The sequence below is a fragment of the Mesoplodon densirostris genome, chromosome 5 (genome assembly GCF_025265405.1).
Source record: "Mesoplodon densirostris isolate mMesDen1 chromosome 5, mMesDen1 primary haplotype, whole genome shotgun sequence".
Lineage (NCBI taxonomy): Eukaryota > Metazoa > Chordata > Mammalia > Artiodactyla > Ziphiidae > Mesoplodon > Mesoplodon densirostris.
This window is the reverse complement of record NC_082665.1, coordinates 46444196-46465801: the sequence shown is the minus strand read 5'-3', so window position 1 is coordinate 46465801 and position 21606 is coordinate 46444196. Positions and strand designations below refer to the sequence as shown.

The 21606-nt window shown below is 46.8% G+C and overlaps 1 protein-coding gene across 5 annotated transcripts in view; it reads left to right on the top strand.

Moving 5' to 3' along the window:
* Window positions 1-4799: 4799 nt before the first annotated feature.
* The window catches only part of RIOX2 (ribosomal oxygenase 2), a 27964-nt gene continuing 11157 nt past the window's right edge, over window positions 4800-21606 (top strand). For 4 of the 5 annotated variants that reach the window (XM_060098643.1, XM_060098645.1, XM_060098641.1 and 1 more), the window contains exons 1-4: window positions 4980-5192; window positions 10187-10655; window positions 15987-16106; window positions 17857-17985. In XM_060098643.1, the coding sequence (XP_059954626.1) occupies window positions 10224-10655; window positions 15987-16106; window positions 17857-17985 (681 nt within the window). In that variant the 5' untranslated portion in view covers window positions 4980-5192; window positions 10187-10223. Of the gene's footprint in view, window positions 4859-4979; window positions 5193-10186; window positions 10656-15986; window positions 16107-17856; window positions 17986-21606 lie in introns of those variants that run through there. The other variant, XM_060098642.1, reaches the window with a different exon arrangement.

Below are 21606 nucleotides of genomic sequence, written 5' to 3'. Positions count from 1 at the left end.
ACTTTGATAACAATGATAATAATTTTCAGTTATAATGCCTAGACTGATTCAAGTCTGTTTTCCCTTCTCCCAGCTCAGGCCTGCACCCCGAACTGAGGAAACGGTCCAAGGAAGAACGTAGAATCTGCTTTTTAATTCACACCTCTCTCCCACCCTCCTCCATTCCATCAGGTTTAGGGGCAAGGAATGGATGGGGAGGATTAGGGAAAGAGTTGGCAAATCTTATACTGAAATGACATGTATTTTAGCTTAGTGTGTTGATGTCCTCTGGTTGGCAGGTAGGGTCTGCTTCCTGGGTGTGCAGTCAGCGCCCTCACACAGGGCCTCACCCTTGGAGTCTAATGCTCTGCAGTTGCTATCTTATAGTTGTTAATAATGTAATCTGAATTCGTCTTTTAAGTGAAGTCTTTTGCGCAGCTCTGCCTCCTCCCTGTGAGATGGGTTCTGGACCTTGCTTTCCTGGCCCCCTCTCCCTGCCCCGCCCGAAGCCCACGGCTGCCCTCTGTCCCTGTCAGAAGCCTTACAGATGCAGGGTGGGCTGGGTCGGGGCGCACATCCCACACCCTGTAACCGCCCTGGTCAGGTAGCACCTTGGTGTGTTTGGAAGGTGACTGGACTAGAGCAAGGCTCTCACTACCCCAACCCAGGTAAGGAGTGTTCCCTGGACGGAAGGTTGCAATCTCCTGAGGTTTGCTGGTTTGCTGTGGACTGGGGCCATGACCAGTGCATCAGGGATTGGTTTCTCCACCCCGGTCAGGGCACAGCAGTGCTGGACCAGTGTTCAGCAGGTGGGGGACCTCGACAGCCTGTGGGACAGGTGCTCCTGTGCATACACGGGTCCAAGTTGCACTGAAGGGCCCTCCAGTGCTCCTGAATGTCTGCACTCACCTTTCAAGTACTCCTGTGCTCCCTAGAGTATGACACTAAATAGCAAGTTGAAAACACTGCCATCATAGTGAAGAGAGAGGCTGCAAAAGAAAGGAACCATTTTATACCTTAGAACCTTTTTTTTTTTTTTTTTTTTTGCGGTACGTGGGCCTCTCACTGTTGTGGCCTCTCCCGTTGCGGAGCACAGGCTCCAGACGTGCAGGCTCAGTGGCCATGGCTCAGGGGCCCAGCCACTCCGCGGCATGTGGGATCTACCGGACCGGGGCACAAACCCGTGTCCCCTGCATCGGCAGGTGGACACTCAACTACTGCGCCACCAGGGAAGCCCCCTTAGAACCTTTAATGACACTTTTCCCCTACCTTTGGAACAAGGAGCTCCACGTTTTCATTTCACATTGAGCCCCACCAATTGTGTAGCTGGCCTTGATAACAGGTGTTCAAATGATGAAGCTTTCAAGGGATGCAGGTGAAGGTTCTTTTGGAGGTCTACACACTGGGCTGCATTAAAATTAAACTTGACATCTCTGACTGGCCTCCTGTGTCCCCATACCTCCTTTCCTGTCCATGCCATTGGACCACACTGCCTCCTAATGCTTGGCCTTCATCACCTGCTATGTCACTCTCTTTGGCAGGGTACCTCCCGATGGACCAAGCCCAAGTATTGATACTTTCCACAGCACCCCCTCCACCCAGAGGATACTCAAGGGTCCTTGACAAGACAAAGGGTGTTAGAGCAGTTGCCTCATGCTGCCTTTTGGTCTCAGAGTGCCGCCTCCTTCAGGATCCTCCCGGCAAGAAGCAGCCACTTGTCTCTGTCCACAAACCATCCCCCAGCTCCCACAGCCATGTCTCAGGGATCCAAGAACTTTGTAACTACACCGGGCTCTTCTTTGATAGCAGCCCCAGGACAGGCCATCAGGTTCACAGCTCAGCAAGCAGCAGGTCAGGTACTCCTCTGCAGATGCCCTCAGTCTCTCTGCTGGGCTCTGGAGTCCCCTTCACTTGGCTTGGGGGAGGAAGAGAAATGCTACAGCAATCTCCACTAGTCTGATGATCTTCTATTCCCATATATTCCCTACTGCCACAGATTGCCCTTCAATTTCCAGTCTTCTCTTTACATACTCTGAATGTGGGTGATGGTCGTGGAACCTATTTTAGTGAGTCCTATAGGGCAACGTTGAGCACCTCCTCTTGAGAAGTGCGGAATGTAACTGCAGCATAGTGTGAGGTTAAAAGCTGGGTAGGGGTTACTACTAACACAGTAGTTCCCCACAGAGAAATTATGGAGGGTCTAGAGACATTTTAGGCTGTCACAAATTGGGTGCGAGCACTACTGACATCTAATGGGTAGAGGCTGGGGATGCTGCTACAATGCATAGGTCAGCCCCATACGGGAAAGAATTATTGGCCCCAAATGTCAGTAATGCCCAGGTTAAGAAAGCCTGCTCTAAAGCCAGACTGACTAGATTAAAATCTTGGTTCTACCTCTTTTTTTTTTTTTTTTTTTTTTTTTTTTGTGGTGCGCGGGCCTCTCACTGTCGTGGCCTCTCCCGTTGCGGAGCACAGGCTCCGGACGCGCAGGCTCAGCGGCCATGGCTCATGGGCCCAGCTGCTCCGCGGCGTGTGGGATCTTCCCGGACCGGGGCACGAACCCGCGTCCCCTCCATCGGCAGGCGGACTCTCAACCACTGCGCCACCAGGGAAGCCCCTTGGTTCTACCTCTTATTATTCTGTGACCTTTTTTTAAAAAAAACATCTTTATTGGAGTATAATTGCTTTACAGTGTTGTTAGTTTCTGCTGTATAACAAAGTGAATCAGCTATATGCATACATATATCCCCATATCTCCTCCCTCTTGCGTCTCCCTCCCACCCTCCCTATCCCACCCCTCTAGGTGGTTGCAAAGCACCGAGCTGATCTCCCTGTGCTATGCAGCTGCTTCCCGCTAGCTATTTATTTTACATTTGTTAGTGTATATAAGTCCATGCCTCTCTCTCACTTCGTCCCAGCTTACCCTTCCCCCTCCCCGTGTCCTCAAGTCCATTCTCTATGTCTGTGTCTTTATTCCTGTCCTGCCCCTAGGTTCATCAGAACCTTTTTTTTTTTAGATTCCATATATATGTGTTAGTGCACAGTATTTGTTTTTCTCTTTCTGACTTACTTCACTCTGACAGACTCTAGGTCCATCCACCTCACTACAAATAACTCAAGTTCATTTCTTTTTATGGTTGAGTAATTTTCCATTGTATATATGTGCCACATCTTCTTTATCCATTCATCTGTCGATGGACACTTAGGTTGCTTCCATGTCCTGGCTATTGTAAATAGTGCTGTAATGAACATTGTAGTACATGACTCTTTTTTTTTTTTTTTTTTTTTTTTTTGCAGTATGTGGGCCTCTCACTGTTGTGGCCTCTCCCGTTGCGGAGCACAGGCTCCGGACGCGCAGGCTCAGCGGCCATGGCTCACGGGCCTAGCCGCTCCGCGGCATGTGGGATCTTCCTGGACCGGAGCACGAACCCGTGTCCCCTGCATCGGCAGGCGGACTCTCAACCACTGCGCCACCAGGGAAGCCCACATGACTCTTTTTGATGATGGTTTTCTCAGGGTATATGCCCACTAGTGGGATTGCTGGGTCATGTGGTAGTTCTATTTTTAGTTTTTTAAGGAACCTCCCGACTGTTCTCCATAGTGGCTGTATCAAGTTACATTCCCACCAACAGGGCAAGAGGGTTCCCTTTTCTCCACACCCTCTCCAGCATTTACTGTTTGTAGATTTTTTGATGATGGCCATTCTGACCGGTGTACTCTGTGACCTTTGACTAATAACGTAGTCTCTTGGTGCCTCATTTTCCTCACATGTAAAATGAGGATAACTGTAGCATCCTTCTCATACATTTTTGTATGGATTAGTAAGTTTGAGTACAAATTTTAAAAAGTGCCTGGAAAACGGTAGGTGCTCAGCAAAAGTATTATGATTGTCTTCTGTTTTGAGGCATTAACTGAAATTTCAAGTGAAAATCCCATTAGGTATACTCCTATACAAATTATTTCATCACAGTTTATGCATTCAGTTTTAGAAATACTCGTTACTGGCTGCGATTATTGTTAGTTTGGACAAGTGTTGGATAAGGGTAAACTTTGTTCCCATTTGCTCATGTGTCCCTTGATCATCAGAAAGAGCTTCTGGTTTCAATCATATTACCAGAATGAAATAAGGACTTTCTTTGTGACCCCTCTGCCTGTCTACAGAGCTATGAAACGCACAGGCCAGAGCAGAGGTGAGCAACTGATCCCCTGATAACTCCTTTCAGCCAGCCTCCCCACCCAAAAGTCCTGATAATGAGTCAAAAGGAGAGAGTGTTAGGCCAAAGTTACTCAAATAATTACTTTTGTTCTTTTCTTCTACAGGCACAGTAGCAAGAATTTCCAGAATCCTTTTAAATCAGGATTAATTCTCTCTCCGGGAGCAACACGATAGTAATTATAGTTGACTTAGTACAAAGCAGCACAGTGTAGCAGACAGCCCCAAAGGACAGCGATGGAGAACCTGGACTGCTAGCTCCCTAAACCTGGGTTTGGGGAGCCCAGGTAAGTGAGCTACTTACTCCCTCGGGGCCTCAGTTTCTGCATTCATTAAAGGAACAGGGCGGTACTAGAGCACGTCCCCAAATCCTGAGCCTCATCCCTCCCCAATTCAAGAAAAACCCTCATTTATTTCCTTTCGCACCAGAGAAAAAAATGTGCGGGCTTGAACTCCCAACGCACCCCTGCATTCGGGAGCTAGAAGAAGCCCGCCTCCCACCCGCTGCGTGCCGGCCGGCGGGCGTGGAAAAGGGCGCCCAGCAGGAGGTGCCGCCGGAGCGTGCGCACGTCGCGCCGCGCTGCGCCGCGCCGCGCTGCGCCGCCCCGCCCCCAACCCACGCCGCCGCCCGCTTGGCTGGAGGCCGCGCGTACCACGCAGAGCCGGGTGAGTGGAGCGGTCCCGGCTCTCCGTCCCCGTCACTGCTATGTGGGATGGTGCTCAACTTCCGGGCGCCCAGGCGCGAGTGTGGGTGGAGCAAGGTCGGGGTTGGGGGGGACCGCAGGGCTCGGGCCGGGAGCTACGGCCGGGACCCGGCCGGCTGGCGCTGTTGGTTTCGGGACGGGGGACGCGAGCCGACGCGCTCGACTATCCCGGGCACGGGAATAGTGGACACTCTGGGTCTGGTGCCGCCCAGGGTCGCGGATGGCCTGGGCACCAAGAGTAACCACGTGCTCGGCCGGTGGTCTAGAGACGGGACGAGCACACGGAAAGTTTGGAGGTTTGCAGGGAGGGTGATGCAGGCCTTGGCCCCGCGCGGCGGGCTGTCTGGGAGCGCCACGTGGTCTGTTCTCCCGGGCAGCCGGGCGGGCCTATGAGACCGGCTTTACAGCAGCGAAACCTGAAGTGCGGGCGGGAGAGTTGCGTCTTTCGCCCCACCGTAACTTTAAAATGACAGCCTACCCTCCCTTTCTTTCATTTGTCACCGAATATTTCTAGAACGGCTGCTCAACTGTTGGGTCGTCCATCAGGTTAATGAGACCAGGTTTTTCACTGTGTTTTCAGGAAGATTGGCCTGGGAATCGCAGGCTCTGATTACTCCAATAATCAGCTGTAAATTCGGCGCCGGGCCTTTGATTTCACTGGGCTCATCTTTAAGTGGAAAAGCCTGATTTATCCAGCTTCTAACACCGTCGCTTGGGTAGTTTTGCCTCTTTGCCCTCATCCTTTGTAACCTCAGGGTTACTAAAATACACTAATGAGGTTCAATCCATTATTTCTAAAATAGAATTAAAAAGATAAGTGCCAATCACAGCTTTAGGTCAACAGGAGAACCACTTTTCCCTCTCTGAACTGATAAACCTCAATGAGGGCCCAAAGGAAATGTTTTAAGTCGGCCTAGGCAACCTTGTTACAGGCAATATATCGTTTCTGTCAGTTTGTGTGCGTTTAACTGAGCTGAGTTTGCCTATGATCCTCCTCTATGTTAGTGGACCTAAAATTCTGCGGAGAACTGTTACTTTTCTTTTTTAACTTTTTTTAAACTGTTAATGCAGATTTCTGGGCTCAGCTACCAGAAGTGCTAGTCCAGTAGGTTTGATATGGGGCCCAGAAATTTGCATACTAACAAGCTTTCCTGGTGATTTGACTACACTTTGTAAAACACAGCTCTGGAGATTATAAAGACACACCTCCCTCTCCTGGTTGGTAATGACCTCTGATGGCTAAGGTGCCTTTCAGCTCTGACCGTACTGTTGAATACTTAAGCTACAGCTGCCATCAGAAGAATAATCCCCACTGAACAAACCATCTGTTTTCCCTTAACTCTGTTTTGTGTAAGGCTTTTGAGTTTTTTTTTCTCTAAAATTGTATACAAAAGATGAAAAAGGGAAAAAAAAATCAGCCGTTTTTTTCTGAAGACCTCCTATGTGCCCTGGTCTGTGCTAGGCTCCGAAAATGTGCAGATAGTTGTCCTGTGTTAAGACTTCTGGTCAGTGAATATTACCAAAGAAAAGAAAGTTAGGACACTTAAAAATATAAAGGCTTTGTTTGTATTTGTTGCCTGTAGAATGGGTGTTACTGTTGATTTTCTTGTGGAGTTTAATCCTTCAAAGTTGTTTAGATTAGTTGCTGGTTTTCATCTGTGGGCAGTTAGTAAAATATGAACCTTGAATCTTTTAACTTAATCTTTTTACATTTGAATGCTATGGTCAACTTAAGTTGGAAACAATTGCTTTTTAAACGCTTGCTTTTTTTCCCCCCTGTAGCTTATGAAAATACTTACTCTAACTTCTGTTTGGGTGGTCTGTGAGATTCAGAGGCAGGCTAGTGTTGGCTGTACTTTTCCAGACAAAGCATTCTCTTGTTTAGTTCCTATATTTCTTAACATTACAAAACACACTTTTTTTTTTTTTTTTACTGTTTAATGTGGTGGAGTATGTCATCTGTTTTCCTTTCAACCTCCCAGAAAAAGAATGGTTGTCTTACAGTATGGACAGTGTGAAAATCAGAGAAATAGTATGTTTGCCTAATAACCTCTAAGCTGGGTTCCAATTAACTGAGCCTCAAATCATTTCAAAATGAACACATAGAAACAATAAATGATGTAACTTTTGGCAGTAAAAGTAGTGAAATTCATAGTCTAACAAAAGCATTCGTTATGCACTGTTGGGATTTATTTTGTTACTGATTGTAGATGGGAAATATGCTTCAAGTGATTTTATTTTTGGCTTAAGTATTTTGCACACTTTGTTTCACCACACTTCCTGGTGAATATGCTTATACTGTATTCATATACTGTGCTTAAGGCAAACAAGCCTTTTGTGTGCATCTCCCTGCTGCTCCCATCCCTTCAATAAATTTTAAACTGACCAGTTGTGAGGGATAAGAAATGTGTAGCTGAATATGAAATTACTTTTCCATTAATGAACACCTTTAATTATGCAAACCTTCTGAGGCAACCTAACAGTTTTTAACAATTAAATGTGAGCATTGTATCCCGGGTCCCCAACACCATCCCCAGGGTTAGTGATTTGCTAGGACTCACAGCTGATTTATTACAGCAGATGGAGACCAAGTGCTTCATGGCTGCAGCAGCTAGTTGTGACAACATGTGTGAAATGCTGCCAACCAGGGCAGCTCATTAGACACTCAATGCCCAGGGTTTTTATTGGGGGCTCATCATGTAGGACCTTCTGGCTGGCATGTATCAAAATTCCAGACACCCAGAAGGAATGCGGGGGTTCAGTATAACCTGCATTGTTTGTCCAAACAGCTTTAGACACAGTGAGTCCCTCTTTTTAGTTATTGGTGGTGGGAACACGTCTGAAATTTAAGTTCCCAGACCTGACATCCACCACATGCTGACCTTTCAAAGGATAGCAGGTAGCTCTTTTCTGCACAAGCAGTGCCGTCTACTGAATCTGTTTTCATATCTTTTGTATTTCTACATCACTTCTGGGCTCCAAGTACTAGCAGTACTTTGTCTCACTGAAGCTTTGATTCTTCAGTTGAGAAAGCACACTGGTCTGTTTAACTTAAAAGGAATAAGAAACATTTTCAGAAAATATGTCTCATTGATGATATATGCTAAGACATTAAAGGTTTTTTTCCCAAAGTTTAAGAAAAAAGCTTAAGCCCTTACCCCTTCAGTGCAAGCTTTTAGTATCAATTTGTATTAGTTTTATGCCATGGTCCTGTGTTTCCTGCCAAAAGCACTGGACCTTTTGAAGGAACTGAGCTATTTGTGGGTACAACATTTAGAAGCTAAAATGAGGCCACTAGAGAGTTTTAAACAGTAGTGCCCCCTTATCCACGGCTGACAACATCCCAAGACACCCAGTGGATGCTTGAAATCGTAGATGGTACTGAAGTCTGTATATACTGTGCTTTTTCCCTATTCACAGAGAGCTATAACAAAGTTTAATTTATAAATTAGGCACAGTAAGAGAATATCCGAATTGCCAGCATCATTACTCTTGAACTTTGGGGCCATCATTATCAAGTAAAATAAGGGTCACTGGAACACAAGCTTTGTGATACTAGGACAGTCAATCTGATCACCAAGACGGCCACTGAGTGACTAATGGGCTGGATACACTAGACAGAGGGATTAATTCTAAATTTATTTTCTAGGTTTATTCTGAATTTATCAATTATAAATTTGTAAGTTAGTTGTTGCAATGTGTAACACATTGTTCAGGTGCCTACTTCCCAGGCCAGACCATTAACTCTACTCAGTCCATAGTGTAGCTGAAATACAGCTTAGTTATAATGACAAAAGAGCAGAAAACAGTGTGCTTGCGATTCTGATAGCCCAACAAAATAGAAAAGCATAACATTTATAAATAAGTTACTGGTCTCTGGGGAAAATTGGTTTTTATAAGCACGGTGGTTCTTAACCTTTTTTGGGGAGGGGGACTCTTAAAAATCTGGTAAGAGCAATGGACCTACCCCCTTTCCCAGAAAAAAAAAAATTGACCTTCAAATAGCATTTTGCAGTTTCAGGAAATTCATATCATTTAAATTCATACATTCTTGAACTCCAGATGCAGGACATCTGCATTGTAAACGTGCCGACAGTTGTGGTTTGAGGCAGTTCTGAGAGACCTTGGGCAATACTCAGGGGACTCGATTCTCCTTCTACTCAAGTGTGGTCTGTGGCCCAGCAGTAGCGTCACTACCTGTGGGCTTGTTAGACATGCAGACTCTCAAGTCCCACCTGAGCCCTAGGCGCCCAGGGGCTGTGTGTGCACGTGAAGGCTGGAGGGAGGAGAGCTTTGTTAGAAGTTAATGACGTTGCCATTTTATTATGTCTTATTTTAGTTAAAAAGGTAGAGCTTTTAGGGGGCTTCCCTGGTGGCGCAGTGGTTGAGAGTCCACTTGCCGATGCAGGGGATACGGGTTCGTGCCCCGGTCCGGGAGGATCCCACATGCCGCCGAGCGGCTGGGCCCGTGAGCCATGGCCGCTGAGCCTGCGCGTCCGGAGCCTGTGCTCCTCAATGGGAGAGGCCACAACAGTGAGAGGCCCATGTACCGCAAAAAAAAAAAAAAAAGGTAGAGCTTTTTAAAGCCTTGAGATATAACTATCTTTACCTTTCACTTTCAGTCCCCAATTAGTTTTCTGCTATATTTTAATTTTTCTGATAAAGTGGCAATTTTTAGGAATAAGCTGCGGTTTGGAAGTGAGGCAATTCAGGTGCTTAAGGACCTGGGAGCAGGCAACTTCTTGCCCCAGCCATCCGGTGGCACCTCTGGCCCAGGTGCCCTCCAGGACAGCAGCTGGGGGTAGTGCTTTGGTGAGGAGCACCTGGCTGTGGGCAGCTCTTGGTGGTTCTTGAGTCAAGTATTTATAACTCAGAGTGCATCTAATTAGATTTGGGATCTGGTGCTGATTAAAGCCAACTTTAAGGTTTCGACTTTGCTGTGTCAATGGCCACAGGCTAAAACTGTGACTAGGAACTGCTGAGATAGTTGAATCATTTAATTTGGGATAATTATACCTTCTGATAAGTGATGAATTCCACGACTTAGTGCTTGTGTACAAGAAAAGCATGCCTTCCTTTCTGTGAATATGTGATCTGCATAGTGTTTGAGGCTGAATCATATCTTGGGAGAAACGGTGTTGGCTTCAGGCTGTATCTTATTCTGGTAGAAATGGCCTTGGCTTAGGAAGAGCTCGCACAAAGGCCTAATAGTCATGCAAGTTGTGTGTATGAGATCCTCTGACACCGGCACTGGGACGCCTAAACACGAGTGTTTTCTTCTTTTTGGCAGGTTTGCGTTTCCTCGCTGCCTTGTCTTGAAGACAACGATGCCAAAGAAAGTGAAGCCTGCAGGGGATGGGAAGGAAGAGGGGCCTCTTCCCTGTAAGCAGGTGAAGCTGGAGGCAGCTGGTGGGCCTTCCCCTTTGAACCTTGACAGTCCCAGTGGCCTCTTTGAAAGTTTAATCTCGCCCATCAAGACAGAGACTTTTTTCAAGGAATTCTGGGAGCAGAAGCCCCTTCTTATCCAGAGGGATGACCCTGTGCTGGCCACATATTACCGGTCCCTGTTCAGGCTCTCAGATCTGAAGAGTCTGTGCAGCCGGGGTATGTACTATGGAAGAGACGTAAATGTCTGCCGGTGTGTCAATGGGAAGAAGAAGGTTTTAAATAAAGATGGCAAAGTGCACTTTCTTCAGCTGAGAAAAGATTTTGATCAGAAAAGGGCAACAATTCAGTTTCACCAACCTCAGAGATTTAAGGTAACAGGTTCCCCCCAGTGCAGCATCCTGGTGTGTATTAAAGTGCTAACATTTGGCCACAGATCAGCTCAGGGGTAAATCTGTTTTGATGATGATTAGGCTGATGCCAGTTTGAGAAGAGGCAGCACCTCTTTGGTCTTCAAATGCATTACAACGTCAGTGACTTTATGTTCCCTTTGGCTAAACTGTTAGAATCTGCAACAACTCAGGCTGGACGTGGTGAGGTGCAAAACCCAAATTATACTTCAGGTTTATAAAGTTTGTTAAAGTGACGTTACACCTCCAGGAGCGTTTCCGTGGCCTGGTGTATGTTTTGACACATGGTAGACATTTCTGTCTGGCTTGTCCCTTCACCGTAACTTAAGGCACGATAGTGTCAAGGTGATCATTTTTTTTCCTTGTAGTTGCCTCCCTCTACTGCCTACATCTACCTAAGCAGAGGCTTCTGAGCAGTGACCAGACCACATACCAGAGGCACGTTTAAGAAAGAGACTTCACCCTTATTAACAGTAGCCCGTCTGGCACTTAGGGGCAGGGTCCTGGAACTGCTGCTGGGGGGGCATTCGCAGGTGAAGGGTAGGTTGGATTTGCGAGTCGGGGAGACTGGCTAACCTTTTATTTATTCTGTGTCAGTGGTTGACATTTGAGAAATAATTTGCCTCCTCTGCCCAGTTTCTGTGTTTATAAAATGTAGACTTAGGATGAGCTAATCTGCTCTTAGAGGCATGAGATCTTTACGTGACAGGTGGCCCAGAACAATTGAGGGCCCGTTCTGAGTTTTAGATAAAGTTTATCCCCATTCAGAAACGCCCTTCTGTGACCCATGGCTGAATCAAAATGTCAGCTTGGGAGGAGGAGGAGAGCAGCACGTGAAGTTCCACCCTGAGGGGGTGGCTTCTGGCTGTGTGGTGGCTCCTAGGACTCTGTCATCAATTACCAGTAATGCTTCTCACAACTGAACTCGAGTTGCCCTGTTAGATCCATTAGGCCTCCCTCATCTGTTGAATGCCTTTCCCTTTCTTGTCTACAGGATCCGGAACCTGTTTGTACTCTGGATAAAGTACAAGTACTCTTAGACTTTTCAGTACAAGTACTCATTCCAAAGGAGTGAGGCGATCATGAGCAGTTGAAATGTCCTTGGAATGCCAGCCTTTTGTCCCTAGCACCCAAAAGGAATTTATAATAATCACTTGCAGACCAAGTCATGATGTGTATTCAGAAAATATGGACACCGAGGTACTTCCCTCTGAGCTTGTCCTTGACTCTCTACTTAGCTAGAAGTAGCACTTTTTTTTAAAAGAGTGGTTTTTAGACACCTAAGAACTATGAATAGAAAAGATCACTGATGTTGATTACATGTAATTTGTTCACAGACCAGCAGAAAGTTATTGTTTGGCGTATGTGTGGTGTCCTCTGTGGCTGTCATTTTTGTGCTTTAGAATCATCTTGGTCTCTTCTCTGCTCGTCTGCTTAAATGCTGCATGTTCCTCTTCCCCAGTTTCAAGTGGCCAAGACTGTGTTTCCTTTGCCCTGTTGACTCAGCTCTCTAGCCATGTTTATTAAAGCAGGATGAGCTTTCCCATCTCAACTCAGCCCCCAGGCTAGACTAGGATGCATCCTGTTTTGCTTGGTTTTTTCCACCACCAGGACTTGAGAAATCTATTAATAAGCCTCAGGAGCTCACCCTCTTACACTAGAAGCTGGGTTCCAAGTATTATATTATGACCAGATTTAGTGTTGTGTGTGTGTGTGTTTACTAATGGATATGTCGATATCAGGATGGAGAAAGTGTAGAGGCAGTTCCTCATTGGCCAGATTGAGAGACTATCAGAGTGAACAGTCCACCCTTTCTTTATCAGGTCACACGGTGTGCACAGTTTATTATTCTAGTTTGTCTGGAAATGAGTAAGGAGGTAACCAGAGTGGTGGGTTGTTCCCCATCTGCTTTGGGTAATCCGTGTATCAAGAGTCCAGATGAGTTTACCACATATTTACATGTGTTCACTTTTGAACCCTCCAACAGACATTTGAAATAATTGGGGCAATCACTGTGGTCTCCATTTTACGTGGAAAAAACGAGTTCACAGATGTGACTTTTCCATAGCTACTAAGTAAGGACTTCTGATTCCAAAATTAAAGCATTTTTCCTAACCATATATCTAAAGATATTAATTGAAATGTAGTAGGGCTTTTGGCATGTTTGCTTTCACCTTTAGGTGTGAGTGTGGGCTTCTGGTCTTAGCTGTTGTGTTCAGCTGAGTCTGCAGGTAGGTCAGTGGAGAGAGGAGGAGCCTCCCCTTTCCCTTCCCCTTTCCCATTGTTCTGGGGTCCTCCTTGGCATCTCCAGACATAGTTGGGAGTCATGAGTCAAAGGAGACAGATTTCAGGAGCCTTGTTTGTGCCAAAGTCACTGGTGACTGGTTACGCTGGTGAAGCCGTAACAGTTGTACGCTGCTTTGCAATGTAAATAGGCTTTGAGATAAATATGCTGTTTCCCACAGTCTTAGGGTGGGAGTCTTCCTTTGCAAGTAAAGAAGCTAACTTGTACCTACAACTTGGTCGGTGGTGATTTGACTCCAGATCCCTTTCTACTGGGCCACACTGGGCAGATAGAGAAGCTAAAGGTTCTATTTCCAGGAGAGATAGAAAAATTGTACAAATGATGGGGTTTTCAGTAACTTTAAAAAAAAATTTATTTATTTTATTTTATTTTATTTTTGGCTGCGTTGGGTCTTTGTTGCTGCGCGCGGGCTTTCTCTAGTTGCGGCGAGCAGGGGCTACTCTTTGTTGTGGTGCACAGGCTTCTCATCACGGTGGCTTCTCTTATTGTGGAGCACGGGCTCTAGGTGCACGGGCTTCAGTAGTTGTGGCTCGCGGGCTCTAGAGTGCAGGCTCAGTAGTTGTGGCGCACGGGCTTCGTTGCTCCGTGGCATGTGGGTCTTCCCGGACCAGGGCTCGAACCCGTGTCTCTTGCATTGGCAGGCGGATTCTTTTTTTTTTTTGCGGTACGCGGGCCTTTCACTGCTGTGGCCTCTCCCATTGCGGAGCACAGGCTCCGGACGCGCAGGCTCAGCGGCTTTGGCTCACGGGCCCAGCCGCTCCGCGGCATGTGGGATCCTCCCGGACCGGGGCACAAACCCGTGTCCCCTGTATCAGCAGGCGGACTCTCAACCACTGTGCCACCAGGGAAGCCCTGGCAGGCGGATTCTTAACCACTGCACCACGAGGGAAGCCCTTCAGTAACTTCTAAGAAGAAAAGAGACGTGTACTCCTTAATTACAGACCCAGAAGCTTGAGTTGGGGGCCATAAAGTCACCCATATGGTCTTGAGACACCTCTCAGGCCATCAGAGACAGAGAGGAAGAGCGAGAGAGAAACTGGTTCCAGTTACTGTATAAATGTAATTACAGGGCCAGGTCCTGCTGGCCCCTCCCAGGTATAAATTAGGCAGCTTGGGAGATCTCTTAACTCTCTGGAGCTACTCAGATGCCATAAAATCATTCTTCCTGTGTTGCCTGAGATGTGTGAGTAGAGAAGCTCAGTGGTCTATACTGAAGATGTCTCCCAAAGCTTTTTTCATGCTGACCCAATTCTTTCCCACTTGGCATTTTTAATACTGTAGATTTTTTTGTTTTTTTGTTTTTTTTTCAGTCCAGTGGTAGGATTGAGTCCCAAGCTGTGGTCACTGGTTTACTCAGCAAATACTTTCAGTGTTTCAATGTCTCGTGTGTGGCAGGCACTGTACATGCATGTGCTTGAAGGGGCTCTGCAGTGTTCTTTGTAGGTGACTTCTTTAAGGTAGCTCCTTAGAGGGGCAATATAGAGTCATGGTTAAAGGTGTGGGCTCCGGAGCCAGGCTGCATGGATTTGAATCCTGGCTCCATCTTTCATTGGCTGTGTGTTCTCGTGCCCGTTTCCTCATCGGCAAACTGAAGATATTGATAGGACCCACCCTATGAGACAGGGTGGTGGGGAGGGTTGTACAACTGAAGTAGGTAAAGCACTTGGAAACAGTGCCTGGCACATAGGAAGTGCTGATACCTACGTGGCCTAACTGCTGCCTCTCCTCTCTCAGGAGAGTCAGGTTTCTTCCTTGCAGGGATGTGTGGCTCCTCTCTAGGCCCCTCAGTTCGACTTAGGCCCTGAAGAGCTGATTAGTGACTGGAGAAAGGGAGCATTCCTTGACCCTGTTTACCCTTCGCTGTCTGTACCCCCTTCCTAGGTAGTCCTTTCTGCTTCCATTGCTCTAAGTACCCTTTTGTGCAGGCAGTTCCCAGATGTAACCCCTAGCTCTTCATCTTGCCAGAACTTCAGACTTAGCCAGCCAGCACACGGGGGTCTTAGCAGCTCACACTTAGCACTTCTAATGTACGGCTTTCCTTTTCTCCCCCCTGAAAGCTTGTTCTTTAGCAAATCTTTCCCATTTCAGTGGAACTGGGAGCTGACTAACTGCCTCAGTCAAAAACCCAAGAACGTTTCTCTGATTTATTCTCCCCGCTCCCATAGCCCTGCCATCAGCGTGTCCTGTTAGTGCTGCTTTCTGAGCGCATCTCGGCTTTTCTACTTCTCTCTCCCTCGCCCACCGCCCTGGTCACTCCCAGCCTACGCTGCTGTCTTCGTAGCTTCCCCACGGCTCTCTCTTGCTCTTCTACAATCGATTCCCCACACCGCAGGCTGAGTGAGCTTTTGTAAGTGTGCATTGGATCCTGCCCTTGTCCTGCCTAAGATCCCGTGACTCCCTGTCGCCTGCCTCTCCGGTCTCGTCTGCTGCTGCCTCTTCTCTGAGCTCTTCTGCACGAGGACGGGAGGGTCCTGAGGACAGAGGTGCTGGCTTGGGCGCCGTTGAATTCCAAGTGTCTGGAACATGATAGCTGTGCGATAAAGACTTGCTGAGCGCATAAGAGCATATTCGCTAACACATATATATGGAATTAAAAAAAAATGTCATGAAGAACCTAGGGGTAAAACGGGAATAAAGACACAGACCTACTTGAGAATGGACTTGAGGACATGGGGAGGGGGGAGGGTAAGCTGGGACAAAGTGAAGGAGCGGCATGGACATATATACAGTACCAAACGTAAGGTAGATAGCTAGTGGGAAGCAGCCGCAGAGCACAGGGAGATCAGCTCGGTGCTTTGTGACCGCCTGGAGGGGTGGGATGGGGAGGGTGGGAGGGAGGGAGATGCATGAGGGAAGGGATATGGGAACAGATGTATATGTATGACTGATTCACTTTGTTATAAAGCAGAAACTAATTAAAAAAAACCATATTCCTTGTTTCTAATGTATTTTTCACCTCTTTTTTTTTTTTTTTTTTTTTTTTTTTAAAGGATGAGCTTTGGAGGATCCAGGAGAAGCTGGAGTGCTACTTTGGCTCGTTGGTTGGCTCGAATGCGTACCTAACCCCTGCAGGTTCTCAGGGCCTGCCGCCCCATTATGATGACGTAGAGGTGAGGGGGTAGGAGGCTGCTCGGCTCTGGGAGGACGCGTTGCTGCCAGCCCGGGCTAGTGGGTTGTCAGGGTTCAGTTCAGCTCTCGGGCCGGGTCTCTGCCCACTCTTCCTGTGCGGGCTCTGCAGAGCTTGACCTCCCTCACCGGGATGTTGGGCCAAAATTAATCCCATCAAACTGGTTTCCTGCTCCTTCAGAAAGGGGAGATTGTTTATTTACTAATAGAAAGAGCCACACATTCCTCCGAAATAGGTATTTTTTGAATTTTCTACAGAAAAGTGTGATTGGCTTTTTCTTTAATTTCATAACGTATGGTCTTTAATAAGGTGAGGTCTTAAGTAATTCTTACATCTGCTTTCTTTTGTCCTTTTTCTGTAGCTACCAAAAGTATATATTTTTTCCATTTGTGAAGATCTTGGGGCAGCTTGAATGAAGGTCATGGTTTCACTTAAGCACTGGCGCCTTGACAAGTGTTGATTTCATTCTCATGTGGCTGCCAAAAAGAGTTAACTCTTTTTTTTTTTATATTTTATATTTTATTTTATTATTATTATTTTTTTGCGGTACGCGGGCCTCTCACTGCTGTGGCCTCTCCCGTTGCGGAGCACAGGCTCCGGACGCGCAGGCTCAGCGGCCATGGCTCACGGGCCCAGCCGCTCCGCGGCATGTGGGATCTTCGCGGACCGGGGCACGAACCCGCGTCCCCTGCATCGGCAGGTGGACTCTCAACCACTGTGCCACCAGGGAAGCCCAAGAGTTAACTCTTTGGCTTAGGTATTTGATAGTTTTATGTTTGTATCAAGACAATGTGTGAACACAGAGTTATTAGTAAAAAAAACCCTCTATTTACCCCCTCCTTTGAGAGCAATTTGATATCAATACAGTTTTCAAAAAATTTTTTTAAAAAATATTTCTAATAGGGCTTCCCTGGTGGCACAGTGATTAAGAATCCACCTGCCAATGTAGGGGACAAGGGTTTGAGCCCTGGTCTGGGAAGATACCACATGCCGCAGAGCAGCTAAGCCCGTGCGCCACAACTACTGAGCCTGCGCTCTAGAGCCCGCAAGCCACAACTACTGAGCCCATATGCTGCAACTACTGAGCCCACGTGCTGCAACTGCTGAACCCCACACACCTAGTGCCTGCACTCCGCAACAAGAGAAGCCACCACAATAAGCCCGTGCACCGCAACGAAGAGTGGCCCCAGCTCGCTGCAACTAGAGAAAGCTTGCGTGCAGCAGTGAAGACCCAATGCAGCCAAAAATAAATAAATAAATTAAAAAATATATATTTCTAACGGAAGTTTAAAATATCTTTGGTTGAATGAAGAATAAAAAAACTTGACATTTTCCTATGTGTCAAGGATTGTATTCAGGATTTTAGACACTCAGTAATATCTGAAGCTTGGCTTTTCCATCAGAGATTATGGGCTTTCAGCTGTCTGATGGAAGATTTAAAAGAATGAGATAGTGGGATAGATATTGGGATATAAAGAACTCAGTGAGGCTTTCATGAAAGTGAAAAGAATGACTAGCCCTCCAGTGTCAGACTTCACGATTACCTGTTTTTAAAAGTGAATACCAGTAGTGGCAACTTTAAGTGTATAGTGAAATGTATCTGTGATCTTTTATTTTTTTATCTGAAATTTGTGATTCATCTGAGCCCTGAGAGGGCTAACACTCTAGAAGCACTTTGCCTCATGAGTTGTCTGGAGGCTCTCTGACACTCCGGGGTCCTGTGCTTTCTGTAGGTTTTCATCCTGCAGCTGGAGGGAGAGAAACACTGGCGCCTGTACCACCCGACGGTGCCCCTGGCGCGGGAGTACAGCTTGGAGGCTGAGGACAGGATCGGGAGGCCAGCACATGAGTTCACATTGAAGGTACGGGCCTGCTTTTGTGGATGCCTCTCCTGAGACAGGTTTGGTTTGAGGTTTGTGTAATGGTCCCCGGCAAATGTACCGAAGAGGCTGGGGGCAAGTGGCTCTCATTCCAGCTAGCCAGCACAGGGAGCTCCTTAAAGGACACTTGGTAGTTTGTAGCTGCGGAAGTGAGCTGAGGAAATGTTAAGTTCATTTTCCAAATCACCTGTCTCCAAATATAATCCAAGTGCAACAGGAATGAATTATGAATTCGGTAACCACTGACTTCTCTAGAGCAAAAGGTGGAAGGCACGGCCAGTGGTCACTGCAGGGTCATAGGCTGCTTGAACAGAGCACGGCCAGGGACCCAGTAGTTTTTTTTGTTGGTAAAATTCCAGTCTGACCCCTTTTCCTCCTGATTGTGCAGTAGACTCTGCGCTCCCTTCCCCCTGCATATAGTCCCCAGAAGAATAGTCATCACGAAAGCCCTTGAGGAGGCCTTCCCCAGGAAGCCAGGTGGCTCGAGCATGTGCTGGTTTGCTGGCATCTGGCTGCTGAGAAAGTGTGTCTTTGAGCAGTTAGCTGGATGGGATCATAGCCAATCCCCAGCAGCTGGGGTTGTTGAGGAAAAAATTTTGGATAAGAATAGCTGCATAGGGGCTTCCCTGGTGGCGCAGTGGTTGAGAGTCCGCCTGCTGATGCGGGGGACACGGGTTTGTGCCCCGGTCCGGGAAGATCCCACGTGCCGTGGAGCGGCTGGGCCTGTGAGCCATGGCCGCTGAGCCTCCGCGTCCGGAGCCTGTGCTCCACAACGGGAGAGGCCACAGTAGTGAGAAGCCTGCGTACTGCACACACACACACACAAAAAAAGAATAGCTGCATAATTCAATTTTATACCTTTTCCTACAAAACTTAAAATTTAATTTCCTTCAGTGGTAATAAGAAAATTGGTAATTTAAACCATACCAAAGATTCTAACCAAACTGATAGACTTGCATATGGTTATTGTTTTTGTATTTCTTGTGTCTTGAAGTTATACTTAGTATCTAATTCCTACTCAGGGCCTCATAGCTCTTTCTTGATTTTAAGATCTTTGCCTGCCTGCCATAACTGGGAGAAACAATCTCCCTTTTTAGGATGGGTGCCTGTGTTATAGGGGACTTGAATAAGTACAACAATAAAGGTACCTTTCTTCATTTTTTTTATGCTCTTGGTCAGCAATCAGCAAACTATGGCCCATAGGCCAAAAATCTGGCCTGCTGCCTGTTTTTGTATATAAAGTTTATGGAAACACAGCCACACTCATTCCTTATGTACTGTCTAGGGCAGAGTCAGCTAGTTGCCACAGGGACCATGTGGCTCACAAACCACAGATATTTACTGTCTGGCCCTTTACAGAGAGAGAGTTTGCCAACCCTGCTCTTGGCTGATTATTTTTAAGCCAAAGACTAAGCTGTCCATGGTCTCTGAGGCCAGGGGCTGTTACCCAGACTGACATCTGGCTACTTGCCCTGCCCGAGAAGGTCGGGCTTCATGGTGGTCAGAGAGGGCATGGGACTTGCAGGAGACGGAGCGTTGCACGCTGATCGTGCCCATCCTGGTCACAGCTCACTACGAGAAGCCCTGAGTCTCCTGGAAGGAGAAAGACAGCGTTGTGTCCTGCGGGGATTTTCAAGTTGTATGTCTGTTGAGTTTTTAATCAGTGGAATTCTTCAAATGAAATCTTGCATAAATGCCCAGTGTATGAAATCGAAGATCTGAGTCGCTCTGGGTGGGAGTGGGCTTGGGGGCTACGATGAGCGGTCTGGAGCCCTCCTCACCCCTCTTCCTTCCTACCCAAGTGGCAGCCTGACTTGTACGTCTGCCAAACCTGAGGTCTTGGGGTGAGGACCACCCCTGTAATGGAAAGGCATCTCTGTGGCTTGAAACAACACAAATTTATTACCTTGTAGTTCTGCAGTTCAGAGGTCCAAAAGGGGTTTCACTTGGCTGAAATCAAGGTGTCAGCAGGACGGTGTTCGTTCCGGAGGCTCTAGGGGAAAATTTGTGTCCTTGCCTTTTCCAGCTTCTGGAGGCTGCTCACATCCCTTGGCTCATGGCCCCTTCCTCCGACATCAAAGCCAGCAACATGGAGCTTGGTCCTTCTCATGCTGCCCTCTCTCTGGTGCTCTCTTCCAATACCCTCTTCCACTTTTAAGGATCCTTGTGATTACATTGGGCCTGCCTGGATAATCCAGAATAATCCCCCTGTCAGCAGCCTTAATTCACCTTGTCCGTGTAACCTAAGTATTCACAGATGCCAGGTATTAGGATGTAGACATTTTTGGAGACCCTGCCATAATGCCCTGTCTTCATTTCCTCTACTCTCCCACTGTTGGGCACCCTTTCTAGCAGGGTTTCTTCCCCATTGTTCCTCTAGAAATATTCTCAAGGGTACCTCCACGTTGTCAAGTACAGTGGTCAACTCCTAGTCCCCATCTTAGCCTGCCTGTCGTCAGCATTTGACACAGTGGGTCACTTCCACCCTGTCCACTGGCTTCCGGGATGCAACCTTTTCTTGGTTCTCTCTCCACCTTCCTGACTGTCCTGTTCATTCTCCTTCGCTGTTTTCTCCTCAGTCTTCCTACTTCTCTAATTTGGGGCACAGGGCTCATTTCCTGGACTTCTTCGATCAATCAGCATCCCCTCCCAAGGTTTCAAATACCCTCTACACTGATGTATTTTAAATGCTGTTTTAGATCTCTAGCCCACATCTCTAAACTCTAGACTCATAATCCAGCTGCCCACTTAATGTCTTCCCTGGAAATGTAAAAGATACCGCAAATTTAATATTCCCCAAACCAAAATCCCATGTCCTACCCTGTCCCCAACCTCCTTCTCCCTGCAAATGTGTCAGCCTTCTTCTACTTGTTTGGGGCAAAATCCTTGGACATAGATTTATACAAAAGCGTCCTACCTAGTGTCCCCTTTGCAGACTTTTCTGACATAATAACCATGATGATCCTTTTGTGATCCTGTGAACCCTTTGCCCAGACCTCTACAGTCTTTCTGTTAAACCCAGGATAAAAGCCAAAGTCCTTTTTAAAAAAAAAAAAATCAATGCTTTATTACTTAAATGGAAAATTGATAGCACAGTAAGTTTTAATGATCTAATTAATGGAAAATTATAATAAAATTTCTTTAAAATTCTTTTCAACATCCTAGTGTACCACCATATTCATTACCATTGTGTATATTTTCAAAGGCATTAATATCAATGGAATAATTAAAGACAATGAAAACGGAACTCATTTATACCCAATTCTCCTTTTCTCAAGACTTTATGCTGCTGGTTTATGTAGCCTTTGGATTGAAGCCAGAAATATTTTTTTTCTTGGTCAAAAAAATTAGCTTTTCTAGTTTTTTCAGAATAAACAGAAACAGGACAGTGGTATGTCAAATGGCTAATTGTCTTATCATTATAAAAAGCCTAAGTCCTTAAAATGGTCTAGAAGGCCCTGTAATCTGGCCCCTCTGCTGCCTGCTCACCTCATCTCCCACCACTCCCACCTTCATTCACTACCTTCCTGACACACTGGCCTAATCGATGCCCCTCAACCTGTCAGGCACGTTCCAGCCTCAGGACCTTTGCACTTGCTCTTC